The sequence below is a fragment of the Hirsutella rhossiliensis genome (genome assembly GCF_020360975.1).
Source record: "Hirsutella rhossiliensis strain HR02 chromosome Unknown scaffold00009, whole genome shotgun sequence".
Classification (NCBI taxonomy): Eukaryota; Fungi; Ascomycota; class Sordariomycetes; order Hypocreales; family Ophiocordycipitaceae; genus Hirsutella; species Hirsutella rhossiliensis.
In genome coordinates, this window is record NW_025408675.1 from 226,353 (window position 1) to 240,332 (window position 13,980).

At 55.6% G+C, this 13,980-nt stretch overlaps 3 protein-coding genes across 3 annotated transcripts; all 3 read right to left on the reverse strand.

Annotated features, from left to right (window-relative positions):
* Window positions 1–65: 65 nt before the first annotated feature.
* On the reverse strand, window positions 66–4,416 carry HRG_07830 (uncharacterized protein; the record flags this gene model as incomplete). The annotated part of the gene is made up of 9 exons (XM_044866301.1): window positions 66–301; window positions 360–588; window positions 650–900; window positions 956–1,202; window positions 1,265–1,708; window positions 1,762–2,946; window positions 3,061–4,026; window positions 4,085–4,273; window positions 4,336–4,416. The coding sequence occupies 9 exons, from the start codon at window positions 4,414–4,416 to the stop codon at window positions 66–68; spliced, it is 3,828 nt and encodes a 1,275-aa protein (XP_044718190.1).
* A 3,681-nt stretch (window positions 4,417–8,097) lies between these two features.
* HRG_07831 (uncharacterized protein) lies at window positions 8,098–8,585 on the reverse strand (the record flags this gene model as incomplete). The annotated part of the gene is made up of 3 exons (XM_044866302.1): window positions 8,098–8,143; window positions 8,218–8,416; window positions 8,477–8,585. 3 exons carry the CDS (start codon window positions 8,583–8,585, stop codon window positions 8,098–8,100), a joined length of 354 nt encoding a protein of 117 aa, XP_044718191.1.
* Window positions 8,586–9,638: 1,053 nt separating this feature from the next.
* Window positions 9,639–13,071, reverse strand: HRG_07832 (tRNA synthetases class I (I, l, M and v) domain-containing protein; the record flags this gene model as incomplete). Its single annotated transcript, XM_044866303.1, has 7 exons — window positions 9,639–10,185; window positions 10,237–10,289; window positions 10,440–10,723; window positions 10,776–11,946; window positions 12,001–12,477; window positions 12,583–12,936; window positions 12,997–13,071. The coding sequence occupies 7 exons, from the start codon at window positions 13,069–13,071 to the stop codon at window positions 9,639–9,641; spliced, it is 2,961 nt and encodes a 986-aa protein (XP_044718192.1).
* Window positions 13,072–13,980: the final 909 nt, after the last annotated feature.

Here is a 13,980-nt window from a genome sequence, read left to right on the forward strand (position 1 = left end):
GAACGGAGGTTTGTTTCCCGTCCAAGACGGCTCCCATACCCCAACCCAACAAAGCTTGTCGACGCTCATAAGCCAAAACTGTCGAGCAATGCCGTTGCATCGGGTTCATGGAACCCAGGCTCCGCCGCAGCCAGGGACGCCGATGTCTTTGTGCCGTCTTTGGGTGTCTGCATCTCGAGGCCCCGGTGCATTGATGGCAAATCATCAACCACCAACGAGCTCCTCCTCCGCAGCAGCTTGAGCGGATTCACCTCTCCGCCAAACCCAGCCACTGCCGGCTGTTGGAACTCCCAGTTGCGCACTGTCAAGCTGTCAGCTCATCGGTCGTCAAATCGCCTGACATGACATTGCGAGCGTACCTAGATCTAGGCCAAGGAGATCGCAACCCATACGATCGTACAGCTTGGCACTATGCAGCACAAACTCCCACTCCACCTTGGGCGTCACCTTGGAAGCCCCCCTCAACGTTTGCAGGGTCCGCTGTCTCAGCTGCGAGTAGAGAACGACGAGCGCAGGATCATCAGTCAGGAACAGGCGCGACTTGATGTCCGGCGAACAAGGCGTCTCGAGAAGTGCGTAAACCGGCATCTGTCATTCTCAAACGTCGGCGTCAATGTACACGGCAGGGGTTTAAAAGGAAGCCACTCACAACAAGGGCTCTGACTGCCATGTCCTTACGGCCGAGCGTCCAAAAGGCCCAGGATGCTAGCCAACGGTTGCCCTCCTGGGCTGCCAAAGGGAGCACCTCGTCGCGGAGGATCTTTTGGAGGACTGGCCCGCCGTCTCCCTCATACACTCGGGCAACGGCGATGGCCAGCTGCATGTCGTGAAGTTGTCGTAGGCAGACCTCGACCGCGTCCTCTAGATGGCCGGCCAGGAGAAAGAAGGCGGCCGCGTACTCTGCTCATCGTTAACTAGAGCCGGGATTGCCGTGCACGAGCAGAGACGGTCTCACCAAAACGTCTTTTGCTTAGCAACGCATAGGCGTTCTTCAGAGCGGCTCTCTTCCATTTCGGATCTTCAAAGTCGTTTGCCAGCAGTCGCTGAGTGGCCGTTTGCTCCTTGTTCCCACTGGCTGTCCGCCACAGTCCCTGCAGCACCGTCTTCTTCCGGAGGGCCACGTAAAATAGGCTGCAGTTCACGGGGTTTTTGACATCGCCGTTGGTGTACAGGTTCTTGGCAATCGCCTCGAATTGGCTTTTCTGCGCAGCGTTACTTGTGGTCCTGCCATGCACCTTTTCTTTGCAGTCGGGTCGTTGCTTACCACCGCATTTATATCCGAGAGCCACATGAAGATGCCACTCTCTCGTGCATGCTCCCACAACATTTCGCCGTGAGCTTGCCGGGAGACAAAGTCCACGAGCAAATCCTGGCTGCCTGAATGATAGGCCCAGTTGATTTCTCTCCAAGACAAGTGCATCTCGCTGGTCCGACCTTTGCGCAGAGCATTCTGGCGGCAGAAGAGCATGAATCGGGCCCCGTTCTCGTCCATAGAGCGTCGATGCATTTCCACCACTGCCACGCACTCGACCATGTCCGCAAGTTGGATCTGCTCGTGACCTGAGAGCTGAGGGATGCCGATTCTCATCAATTTTTCGTTGATAGACACTGCTATTTGCTCCGAGAAAACTTCGTCATGCTCCTCGTCGTCTTGTTCGTCCCTCAGGAAAGAACCGGCTGCCTTTTCCAGAACTTGGTCTTGTGTAGCCTGTGTGCTCATGTCAGTCCGTCGTCTCGCCTGTGCCGCGAGAGTCTACCCACGAAAGCCATGTAGAAATCTTCCAGGTTCAGCCCTAGATAGTCGTCTACTGGCTCGCCCGGGATGAGATACTTGAGCGTCTTGTGCAACGCAGCAAGGACGAGTCGCACGAGCGAGCTCTTCCCAGCCAATATGCACTGACTGAGGAACTGCGGGTGGAATACTGGTATGGGGCCATTGAATTTTTGGACTGCTTCGAATAAATCCCACATTCCATCCTTACGGTTAGTCAGGCGAATGTCCGCCATTAGGGATTCGCCACTGCCCGCGCGCCGGTCATAGACGAGCAACTGGTTTCCGGCGCCAACGACCAGGTGGCCATCGCCGAGCCACGTAGAGTCCCCTATGGGATGGGGAGTGAGCTCGCGAATCCCTATTTCCCGGATCGGTGCCCAAGCTGGGCCTTTGTTGAGGTAGTCAAATCGCATCTGGGACAATAGCACGACGCGATATTGGAAGCCAACAGCGAGGATGGACTGGCCGTCTGGTGTCGAAGTCCAGTCAAGATCCCGGATTGAATCTGCCGGTCCGTAGTCTTCCTCAAACTCGAGGCGGGAGCCCCCAATGTCCCAAATGGTGATTTGCGATCTGGCAGAGTTCACAAGTGCCGCCTTTTTCAGCATGCTGCCACTCGCCAGCGCTGGATCAGAGATTCCGGTTTCCGTGTAGCATGTCGATAACCAATCGATGCCTCGGCGCAAGGGGTCAACTCGAACCGCCCAAAAGTCCACTCGGCCAGTGCGGGTGTAGGATATCGCCACGTCTCGGGCAAAAATATCTAGAAAGCCGGACATGACAGGGGAAGAGCCTGCCGGATCAACAGGGAGAACATACTTGAAGTCCTCTGCTATTCCCAGCTCAAATCGACAGAATTCGCGAATGGCTGCGCCTTCCACGCACCCCGAGTTTTCCAGGGAGTCTGGCAGATCAACCTTCCAAACAAGACCCAGACGATCCGAAGTAATGGTGGCAATGTGCGCAGTTCTGGTGTTCCTCGCCTCGGGCCGAGGCAGTTTAATGAGACAGAGAGGCGTGCCTGCGATCTGCAACGGGCACTGCGCTAGGAGGGATGCGGTCCTATAGCGACAGTCCCAGAGCGACACTGCATCCTCGCAGAGAAAGACGACAAAGTTTCCGTTGCGGAGAACGCAGATGCGGTGGATGTGACGTGTTCCAGGAACGACACTCTGGCGAGTCAGCGCAATGCTTCGATCGCGCGATCGCGAGTGCGAGTGGCGCCAAATTATACATTCCCCGTTGTTGGTCCTCGACACGACTGCCCGCCCACTGAAGTTACGCACCATCTTTTCGATGGGGGCCGAGTGACCAGACCAGACAGCTAGCAGAGACAGGCGCCTGTTGTTGATGGCCGGGTCGAAAAGGTCGGCAACGTTGCTCTCGTATATCCCGATTCTGCCGTCAAAAGCATGGAGGAGTATGCGCAGTTTTCCGTTTGCCCTGTCGCAATAACTCTGTGCCTGAACGTGAGTAGAGCCATGCAGCCTGAGGAATCCGCGCATGTCCTCAAATTGTTTCGACTTGACCTGAGCAATGGAAAATACCCTTGGGCTCTCGTTGCTGCCCATGCCGAGATTCTCAAGTGCCCATGCCGACATGGTGCCGCAGCCATCGATGGCCATGCAGATTTCCGGGTTTTTGTTTGCAACGGCCACGATGTGGTCCAGAGCGACGTCATCGGTGCTATGGTTGTCTGCCACGGCACGCTCCACAGAAGCTGTGAATTCGCGGCCATCAATAATGCAGACCAGTCCGGAGCCGGACAAGTCGCTGAATGTTGTATTCAAGTCGACACTGCCCCAAATTTGCCAGTGGCGGCCATCGGCAGTGTCGGATGAGCCCCATATGCGAACGAAGTTGTCGAGGCAGACTGTGTACAAGACATTGTGAGCGGCTTGCTCGGGGTGGAAAGGCCTGCGCCACCTGACCGAAGTCACCACGTCGGGATGTTTGAGATATGCTACGTCGAAGCGGACCTCATCAGGGCCACCATATGTGAGGCGCCGCCACACTTTGGGCAGACGGTCGAACTGGCCGATCGAGACAATATATGACGAGTCGTGCGAGATGAACGCTGACCTGACAGGGCTAGGCAGCGTCTTGTCCCAAGAGCAAACCGGCTTCGCTTTGGTGTTGAAGAGGGAGAGAGAGCCGGTAGCCACCAGGAGCTCCTCCGAAGTCCCCCAAGACAAAGAACACGCGTTGCCGGAGCTCGGGTGAGGAATATCGAAGCGAGATTGTTGGACCCACTGTCGTGTATGAGCAAAGGCCGCAGTAGTCGGTGAGATGGGCCAGGGGCGCTGTCACCTTTAAAGAGCCGTCGTCATAGCCGACTGGCTGGTAGATTCGAACCTCGGCGTTGGTGCAAGTCGCAATCTTGCCGGAGTCTTCGTCCAGCACAACAGCCTCCAGCTGATGCTCGGCATCGTCGTATACAGTCTGGATGATGGTTTGTAGTCCCTGGATTACGGTGAAGGCACTCCCGCTGATGTATGCCTGGCGACGATGACAAAATTAGCCATGTTCGCCAATATCGAGTTGGGGACCTCGCGCCTCACATTGTGGTGACAGCTGTTCCAGTAGCCCGTGGTTAGGCCTTGGAGCCTCGACTGTGGCCTGCCTGGGAGGACGGTAATCATACTACCGGGCAATCTTGCGCGAGCACATGTCTGTATGAGCTCCCGCGACTTGCTCCGATAAAGGCGATCTGGTATGTGGAATCAAGGTCGTGTTTCGAGGCGACGTGACAGCATCGCGCGCGTTGCTTATCAGCGCCTTATCGTGGCTCAAGGGAAAGCCGGTAGGGCAGCTATCCTACCAGCCTACCGACCAACACTCGACTTCAGCGCGGAGAAAAGGTTATTAATAGTAGCACATTTTGTCTTTTAATACCTAGTATATTTTACTTTCTTTCTGATACCGTATTTATAGAGGAGTATTGCTATTTACACAATAGCATACTCTTAGAGTAAGTATATTACTGTTTTAAGCAACAGCGTGCATAAATGTAGAAATTTCATTACTTAATTATCTCATTATACGTTAGGTATTAAAATACGTATTAGGTACTATGAGTGTCTTGGTTTGGTGGGCAAAAGCAGTGGTCGCGCTACTACTACTGTAGACCCCCCAGTCACCATAGTGGCAATGTGGCATGCAGCAAAAGAGAACCAAGTTGACTATGCAACAGCTTTGTCAATTGACCACAAACATATGAGACAGCCTGGTCTGCGATCAAGCAAATACAAGGGCCAGCTAATCCTGTTACATCTACTATTCATATATATATATATATTTAACGAGGGATTTTTAAACCTATCACCTCTAGTTTTAGCCACATCAACTAATTTTCCGCTGAGCCAGTTCTTTACAACTCATAGCCTATTTTCAGGCACGGGCAAGTTCCTCGACCTGATCAGCCGTGTCACGTTGCTGTAACCCAACGCCCACTTGACTAGAGCCAGGTGGCCGAGAGCCAGTACGTTGAGGCATCGAGCCACGCAGTCCAACCCCTCCCCCTCCAACAGGGGAAGTGACCGACACATATTGCGAATCCTGGCGCGGTCCCGTGCGTCGCAACTCAGTCACCCTCCCGGGGGCTGAGACCAAGGGTTGCGAACCGACGCTGAAATCAAAGCCACCAAGACTGCTACTCACAGCTTCTGCCGACTTCACCGGCGTGTGCCATGGGCTGCTTGGCCGCAAGTCAGGCCTGGCACGCACGGATATTCCAAGCTCACTGCGGCCGGGATATCCTGGTCTTGAATAACCTCGCATCCTGCGCTCGAGTTGTGCCGGCAGCGGAGCCTGGGGGGTGGTCGACGTTGGTGCAGTGAGCATCGAGTCTGCGAGTCTTCCATGACGCGACCCCTTGATCTCCGCGCCCCCGAAAGAGACTGTGGCAGGTTCCGATCCCTCATCCGTCTCCCCCACGATGGCCGTAAGTCTAGACGACAGGGCGTTCGTCATGGGCACTGGCAATCCAGTCCAGCGGGTTGGGGTTTCCATGGGAAGGGTCACGTACCCAACCTGCTTGCTCGACCAAAGCCTACCTGGGGGCGCCCTGCCTGCACTGCGGTTGCGAGGGCCAACGGGCAGCCCGGGCCCCTCCATAAGTCTTAACTGCTGACTGAGCGTGCCTCGTCTGTTGGCTTGAGAAGATGCCTTCCATCGTTGGAGGACCCGGCTCCGACTCTCACGATTGTGTCGTTGCTGAGCCACGATGGCGGTGTGTGCCTGTCCGCTTCTCTGCAGAGTCGCTATAGACCATACTTTGAAACACAGACGCTCCTGTTCCAGTGCCCAGAACCGCCAGGCCTGCGCATGTCGGTACTTTTGTCGAGCCGAACACTCGTCCCATAACCTCAACCACGCCTCTCTGCAATGATTTTGGGCAACAAAGTGAGCCTGTCGTTCGACGGCCGCCTGGCTGCTCCAGTGTGCGACTGCCACAAGACGCCGCACAGTCGCCCTTGTTGACATGAATTCATCAGCCGTAAGCGCCGCATCGAGTGCCCCCGCTGTCGCAGTCCTCCAGTGATCCAAGGCGGTCAAAAAAATACGTTTTCTTCTCTTCGACGAGACCTGGGTGTACCTCAACATGAGATATCGTCTGATGCTGCCCTTCATCTGAGTCTTGCGTTCTTGAGCTGCTCTAGCAAACGTTTCCAGCAGTAGGTTGCAGCCAATGTAGAGGCGAGCTCGACTCTGCAAACACGATAGGTTGGCGTGCTTTCGATCGAGTTGCTTGATTTGCCTGCCCAGCTTGGCTTTGGACATGAGTTCGTATTGGCAATGCGCTACACTGCTTGAATGGCGATCCTGGGTGGTTCTTTCGAGCCACGTGCCAAGTGTGCTCGTTGCTGTCGAGTATTCGCATTTCCAGCGGAATGCCTGTGCCCTTGCACGTATATTCCAAGCATCGAACGTTATGCTTGTTCGCTTCATTAGCAAGCCTCGCTCGCATGCTAGGCTCCGCCGTTTGAGCTCAGTCTGGTCCAACCACTCTCCCAAGCAGGCAAAAACTAGGCGAACCGTCTCGACCTGCTGTGCGGCACCAAGCTGTCCCCTGCCTTCTGCGGCTTTCCAGCTCCATTTGTCGATCACCTCAACTATGCCGCAGCGCGCAGTGTGCGCCAATGCCGCACGCCTGGATTCGGCGTTCTCCCAAGCAAGCCGTTTCCAATCTCGGGCTGTAACTGACTTACTCCAGCTCGCAAGCTTGTGGCGAAGCGCATGCTCGGCAACTCGGCATATCCATCGCTCAAACACACGCCGGGCCAGGTTGACATGGTAAGTCCGGGCGATGGCGGACGCAGCGAGGCTGAGTTGCTCTTCCTGATGCATCACAGCGCGTCGCAGCTTCTGCACGGCCGTGGCGACCCTTAGATTATCGGCGGCAGGCAGTTTAGAACTCGGGACCTCGCTCCATCCCCGAAAACAGCGAAATCGAATCATGTGTCTTCTTGCCACGGCCTCTCGCTCAAGCCTCAACGCAGTCCGGTCGGCCCAAAGGTTGAAGACTTTACTGGCCAGGTATATCTGTCGAGCCCTGGCCGCGCGATGCAAGAGGCGTTCTTGCTGCGCTGGGCGAAAGCCCATGTCGCTGGTTACAGGCGGGTCTGGTAGATGGCGTCCTGCGCGCTGCAAATAGACATATACAGGCCCGCTCTCTTTGGTACTCTGCGAGGTGTGGGATGATTGCCGTCCCTGAGGTTGAACGCTCTCCAGTTCCGCCGGGATGCTATCGAGTGAGTGTTCGTGCAAGACGGGGCGAAGGCGCTTTCCCGTTGCCATCAGTTCCGATACTGTCGATCTCTGAAGATCCTGGTGATCCCCATTGTGCGCCCCAGTCCTTGATTCCTGTTCCTGGCCATCAACAGGGCTCATACGTCTCCCTCCCTGCAGATATTCAGCCACCGCATGGTTGCGACAAAGATCGAGTGCAGAAACCAAAGTAGGCCGTCGACTCTCCAGCAAGGGCTTTTCCACGTCCTACAGTAATGGACATCAGCTTCGACGTCAGTTGGAAATCGACACGAGAGCCTTGAATACTGACCTTGTGCGAGTCTTGATGATTTTCGCTGCGTTCAGGACGAGGCCCTGGATCATCGTGTAGGCTTACGACAGAGGCCGTAGGTTCTGTCCGAGTTGCGTCCACATTGTGACCTTCCCATTGCGACCTGCGGCGAGGAGAATAATCATTGGCGTGGGACGAAGCCACACCACCCGTAGCTACTGAGGAGTTCGGGTCGCACGGGATATCGCTTCGAGGGGGTTTGCTAGTCGTAATGCGCTGCCCGTGACCCAGACTTAGTCGACTAGAGCGTAACTGAGCCGGCGAGGGAGAAGAGGGTGACGTCCGAGCTGAGGTTGTTGTATCGTCACCGAACTCGAGTACGATTCCCATGCGGCCGAGGACCGCCTGGAATTTATCGAACAGAGTGCCATGGCCCTGTTCGCCTCCAACCCGAAAGACAAAAGCGGACAGGTGGTAATCGGAATCTGGGTCGATGCCAAAATCCGGGAGGATGTCGTCGTACGCCTTAAACAGCGCTGCGGCGGGCAGTGGCTTAGGGTGGGGGGCATGGTCGAGCTGATGCTGGGCAGCCGCGACGATGGCATGTAAGATGGCAATATCTGGGACAACTCATCAGCACAACGGAGACTCTGAAGCAAAGACATGTACAGGAGCCAAACCGCGGTTGGAGTAGTAGGTGTCATGCTCGGATTTAGTCAAGGTGGTGGTGAGAGCGTGGCCGTCATCGGGCAACTGATTAGGGTCGCGAGCCTGCGACTGCGACTGCATCTAGGCAAGCATCTGGCTCGCGAACGGGGTTACGGTGAGGACGAGAGGCCGCCAGTCGAGTCACTAGGCGGAGAAGTGCCGTCACCGAGCCATGGTCGAGCCGATCTTGGCTGAGAGGAAAAGGCTAATCGTGGCTGGTCGATTTGCAAGGTCGGCCGGTTGAGCTCCGTTCGCGCCACTGCGAAGCTACACCCCCACAAGACGACCGCGAGAGAATTCCAGCGCTTCAGCCCGGTGGTGCGACAGCGCGCAAGACAAGACGAGCCGTTGGTACTTAAGAAAAATCCAGAGCGTCGCAGGAGCGGGCGGGAGACTCGGCGGAAAACGTTTGCGAGGAGCGCAATAACCTGGCTGCCGAAGAGTAGGGATTTGGATGGATGCGAAGCGCGTCTTGCCTGCCCGGCATTGTAAACAGTTGACGTGTGGGGCCACCCACGGGAGTTGGGGGGGTCACGGGTAAGGGGAGGTGTGGGGCCATCTCGTTGTCAGAAAGCCTTGAGGTCGACCCGTCAAACCAGTTGGCACCAGAACCCCCAACATCGATTGAGTCTGACATGGCCCGCTCAACACAACGCCCAATCCAGAAGCTTGCCGCGGCGGTATCCCAGTGCTCGGCTGAGGTGCGTGTGCGGGGGGCTTCCATCTCTCCAGCCGTTTAACGGCTAACTCGACGTCTCTTCAGGCCACCGCTTACGGAAAGTGTATCGTGGCCGACTACAACGCCATAGACAAGGACAAGTGCCTAACCGAATTCAGGAGACTGAAAACATGTTATCTTGTGTGTCCCAGCCCCCCCTTCCTGGCAGTCGACGAGATGACCTTCTCACCATTTTCATCTGCAGAAGGCTGTCGCGAAGAAATAAAACTTCTACCTCCCCCCATTTTCTCCGTCCACGTCCTGTCCAATCGCAATACGTCGACGTAGAGCCTGAACACTCAGCATGACTTGCCCAGAACAGCTGTGACATGCATGACGCTACCAAGTACGTGCACACGCTGTTTGAAGTATCCGATGTGCTCTAGAGCCTTGTCGAACTAGTCTGCGGATGCCTCTCAAAGCCTTAGCAGCCTTAGCAGGAAGGTCGCATGTTGCACTTCCTGTTCCTCCTCGACAATCATGTCATTGACATCGCTGTCGTCTTCAAGTCTTTCCAACGGCCGGCGCAGCGTCTTCGCAAAGACGGCTTCATGCGACGACAAGACCGCTGCCAAGCCCACATCCTCCGGGTCAGACATGACGCGGTACTCCATCCTTATGTCGTCCGTGGCCTGAAGGCCAGCCTTCTTGCGGAGTCGTTGAACTCTGTTGATGACCTCTCTGGCCAAACCTTCCTGGGCCAATTCAGGGTAGATTTCCGCGTCGAGGATTGTCAGTGCTTCACTGTCAGAATTGACTTCCAGGCTCTTGGAGGCTGCATCTTCTCGTAGGCCCCGATGCACGACAAGATCTCCTTCTTCCAATCGGATGCCATCCACAAAAATTTCCTTTTGTCGCATGTAGGCCTGAACCTGCTCGCTGCTCAATCCCGGGAGCGCCTTTTTGACTCGTGCCAAGTCCTTTCTCAACTTCTTGCCCAGGACCGCCCAGTCGGCAGTCACGCTGAGTTCAACATTGTACCTGGCTTCATCCCCAGAGAGAACCAGGTCTCGCAGATTCAGCTCCTCCGTGATGTAGTTCTGAAGCGACTTGACGTCGTCGAGGTACTGTGGATCACGATTTATCACCACGAGGCTCTTCAACGGAGTCTTGAGACCGATAGACCTCCTTTCGCGCGAGACCCGGCCGAGATCAATAACTCGCTGCATTCTCGCTACTCTTCTCTCCACCTGAGCGTCGAAAAGTTCCTGTCGCACCTCTGGGAAGGGCAAGAAATGGACGCTTCGAGGGTCCGTCCCTTGAAGGTGCTCCGGGATGTGTGGCAGAAGTTTGAGGTAGATGGTATCCGTCAGGAAGGGCGTGAAGGGTGCAAGGCCCCGGCAAAGGGTATACAGGACCTCAAAGAGCGCATCAAGCGCGTGCTGCGTGTCTTCCAGGCCGTTCTCTCCCTTGAGTCGCCGGCGGTTGAATCTGATATACCAGTTGGTGGTATTGTCAAGAAGCCCGAGAAGCCGGCGAACAACGGTGTACAGCCGATATCCTGTTAGGTGTCAGACCATCAAGCTGGAAGCATATCGTCATATTCTGCTTACCGCGCATTTCCTCGTTGACGAATTGCAGGAGACTTTGGCAACTCGCCAAGATCCAACGGTCCATGACATTAGTGTTGAGCGACTGCTTCTCGGGCGTCCATATATAGTCGACACCTTCGTTTTTCTTCAGAAGAGCCGTTTGGCCCTCAAAGAACTTGAAGCTATTCCACAGAGGCAGTAGCACCTTCTGGACAACCTCCTTGACCCCAGATTCTTTGAATCGCAGTGGCTCTGCTCTCACCACGGGTGAGTTGATGAGATAGAGGCGGAGCGCATCCGACCCATACTTGCTCATCACGAGGGTGGGATCCGGGTAATTCTTCAGCCGCTTCGACATCTTCTTCCCATCCTCGGCAAGCACGATGCCGTTGACGACGCAGTTCTGAAACGGCATACAGCCAAACAGGTGGGTGCCCAGCACAAGCAGCGTATAGAACCAGCCCCTTGTTTGATCGAGACCCTCGGCGATGAAGTCTCCTGGAAACGACTGCTTGAACTTGTCGACGTTTTCGAATGGATAGTGTTGACTGGCATACGGCATGCTTCCCGATTCAAACCAGCAGTCGAAGACTTCGTTGATTCGCTTGAGTGTGCCTTTGCCCATTTTGCTGGGAATCGTGATGTGGTCGATCTTGTCCCGGTGGAGATCTACCATTTCCCCCTCGTAGCCGCTCAGCTCCCGCAGCTCCTCCACGCTTCCCACACAGACGCGCTCCTCCAGATCATCGCTGACCCAGAGAGGGATGGGCGTACCCCAGTAACGATTTCTCCCCACGTTCCAGTCGCGGGCATTGACGATCCAGTTGGCAAACCGGCGCTCCTTGACAAAGGATGGGACCCAGTGAGATCCTTCAATGTTTTTCAGCATAACGGGGATGATTTCGGGTATGCGGATGAACCAGGATGGAACAGCTCGGTATACGAGGGGGGTGTCGGACCGGGGGCACATGGGGTAGGAGTGTCTGATCTGTGAATCGACCACAAGACGGCCGGCGTTCTTGAGATGCTTGATGATGTGTTTGTCTGCTTCTTTGACATGCATGCCGGCAAAATCGGGGACGCGGTCGGTGAAGTGGCCAGTGTCGTTGACCGGATCGGGGGGGGGTCTCTTCTCGGTGATGGTGCCGGCCTCCATGGCCACGTTGTAATCCTCTTCACCGAAGGCTGGAGCCTGGTGAACGATCCCAGTACCGCTGTCGTCCGTCACGTAAGAACCGCCGAGCACCCGGAAGCCGACATCTTTGAAGTCGTCGTAGAAATAGTCAAACAGTGGCTTATAGCGCCAGCCCAGCATTTCTTGGCCTCGAACTTTGCCCACGATTGTGAATTTGGCTTTCTTGGGGTCCTTGTACAGGGTGCCGAGAAGCTTCTCGAGCAGAACATACGTCTTGCCAGATTTCTCATCATGAATCTTGACATAGTCGAAGTCCGGGTTGACAGCCAGGCCGGTATGTGACGGGAGAGTCCACGGCGTCGTGGTCCACGCGAGAAGATGGGTGTCCGGATCGTCCAAAAGGGGGAAAGAAACGACGACGGCTGGGTCCGTGACGTCTTGGTAGTTCTGGTTGGCTTCGAAGTTGCTCAGGGCCGTCGTCAGGGCCGTCGAGTAGGGCATGACCCGGGCGCCTTGGTAGACCTGCCCCTTGTCGAAGAGTTGCTTGAATACCCACCAAACGGACTCCATGAACTTTGGATCCATAGTCTTGAGATGGTAGGCGTCAGTAAACGGGCTAGCACAATTGACCAACAGCAGTGCACGGGATCGAGTTGCTTCATTCTCTCCTTTCCCCCACGGGGCTCATCTCACCTTGTAGTCGTTGTCAAAGTCTATCCAGCGGCCGAGTCGCTCGATGGTCGATCGCCACTCGTTCGAGTAGCGCATGACAATGGAACGGCATTCGGCGTTGTACTTGTCGATGCCAAACTGGGTCACAGCAGCCTTGCCCGAAATGCCAAGCTTCTTGTCGATTTCGTGCTCAATTGGCAGGCCATGTGTGTCCCAGCCAAAGCGACGCTCGACATGGTAGCCTTTCATGGACCAGTAACGAGGTATAATGTCCTTGATAGTGGATGCCAGCAAGTGACCGTAGTGAGGCAGGCCAGTTGCAAATGGCGGGCCGTCGTAGAAGGTGTAAGGCGGACGGCCGGCGGAAAGCTCAAGCTAGATGGTGGGGTGGTGAGCATAGGCGGCACTCGGTGTTCGTTCTGTGCAATCACGCACCTGGCGATGGAAGGCATTGATGTCGCGCCATCGCTCGATGATGGCCTCTTCTTCCCTGGGGAAGTTGACGGACATGGTGGCCGCTCGTCGGGCAGACGTCCGGGCTTTCGTATGCCTGACGCCTGGTCAGTTGCCGACCTGAAACTGCGATGGTGATTTGCCCCGGGAACTTACTCGACAAGATTTGCGAGGCTCGAGGGATTGGTGTTTTGTTGCTACCAAGAGAGTAAACGACGGGCTCTCTCGGTGACTGTTTTTGGGTCTTTGGGTCACGACCGGGATGAGTCACTTTGGTCAAAAAATGAGGGCTGTGAATGTGGGCGTGAGAGGTTGAAGTTTGGCGGGGTCCTCTTGCTCTCCCCTACCGTGTCTAACTACCAGGTAGGCAGGTGGGGGGTAAATTTACACGGGCCGCAAATCAGAGCACAGCAGGAGTGTCCGTACTTGTACGACAGACCAATTTGACTGCCACTCCTGCCACTCAACTTGTTGGCATTTGTTCCCCTGTACGTTGAGGTCTAAGCCAACTTGTGATGCTTTCAGTTTCTCTAGGATCGGTGAATTGGCCGATCATGAAAGTGGAGAATGTCCGTAAAACGAAGGGAGAGAAGGGGGAGGGGAGGGGGTAAGTTACTTGGTCAATGATGCTGGCGGTGTTTGCGGGGCGCGGCTAGAGGGGCATGTACACACAGGGTCCCTCCTTAGGTTCTTCTCACCCATTTCCAGGTTGCTTTACCCATCACTCCCGCCGAGGGGAGAACAACAACGCGCGACTACAATCTTCGTCCCTGCACATGTCTATCCATTTCCGTACGTCATCAAAGCACGTCGTAGAGAGATGCAAGTTGCCTTCCCTCCCCTCCCTCTCCAAGGTCAGTGGCCCGCAGCCGTAACTACTGCCTACATAATACCGGCATCAAGTCTAGGTCAGTGGGATGGGCCTAGCGCCTATAGGTCTGTTAGTTTGGGGCCGGGCACACAAGC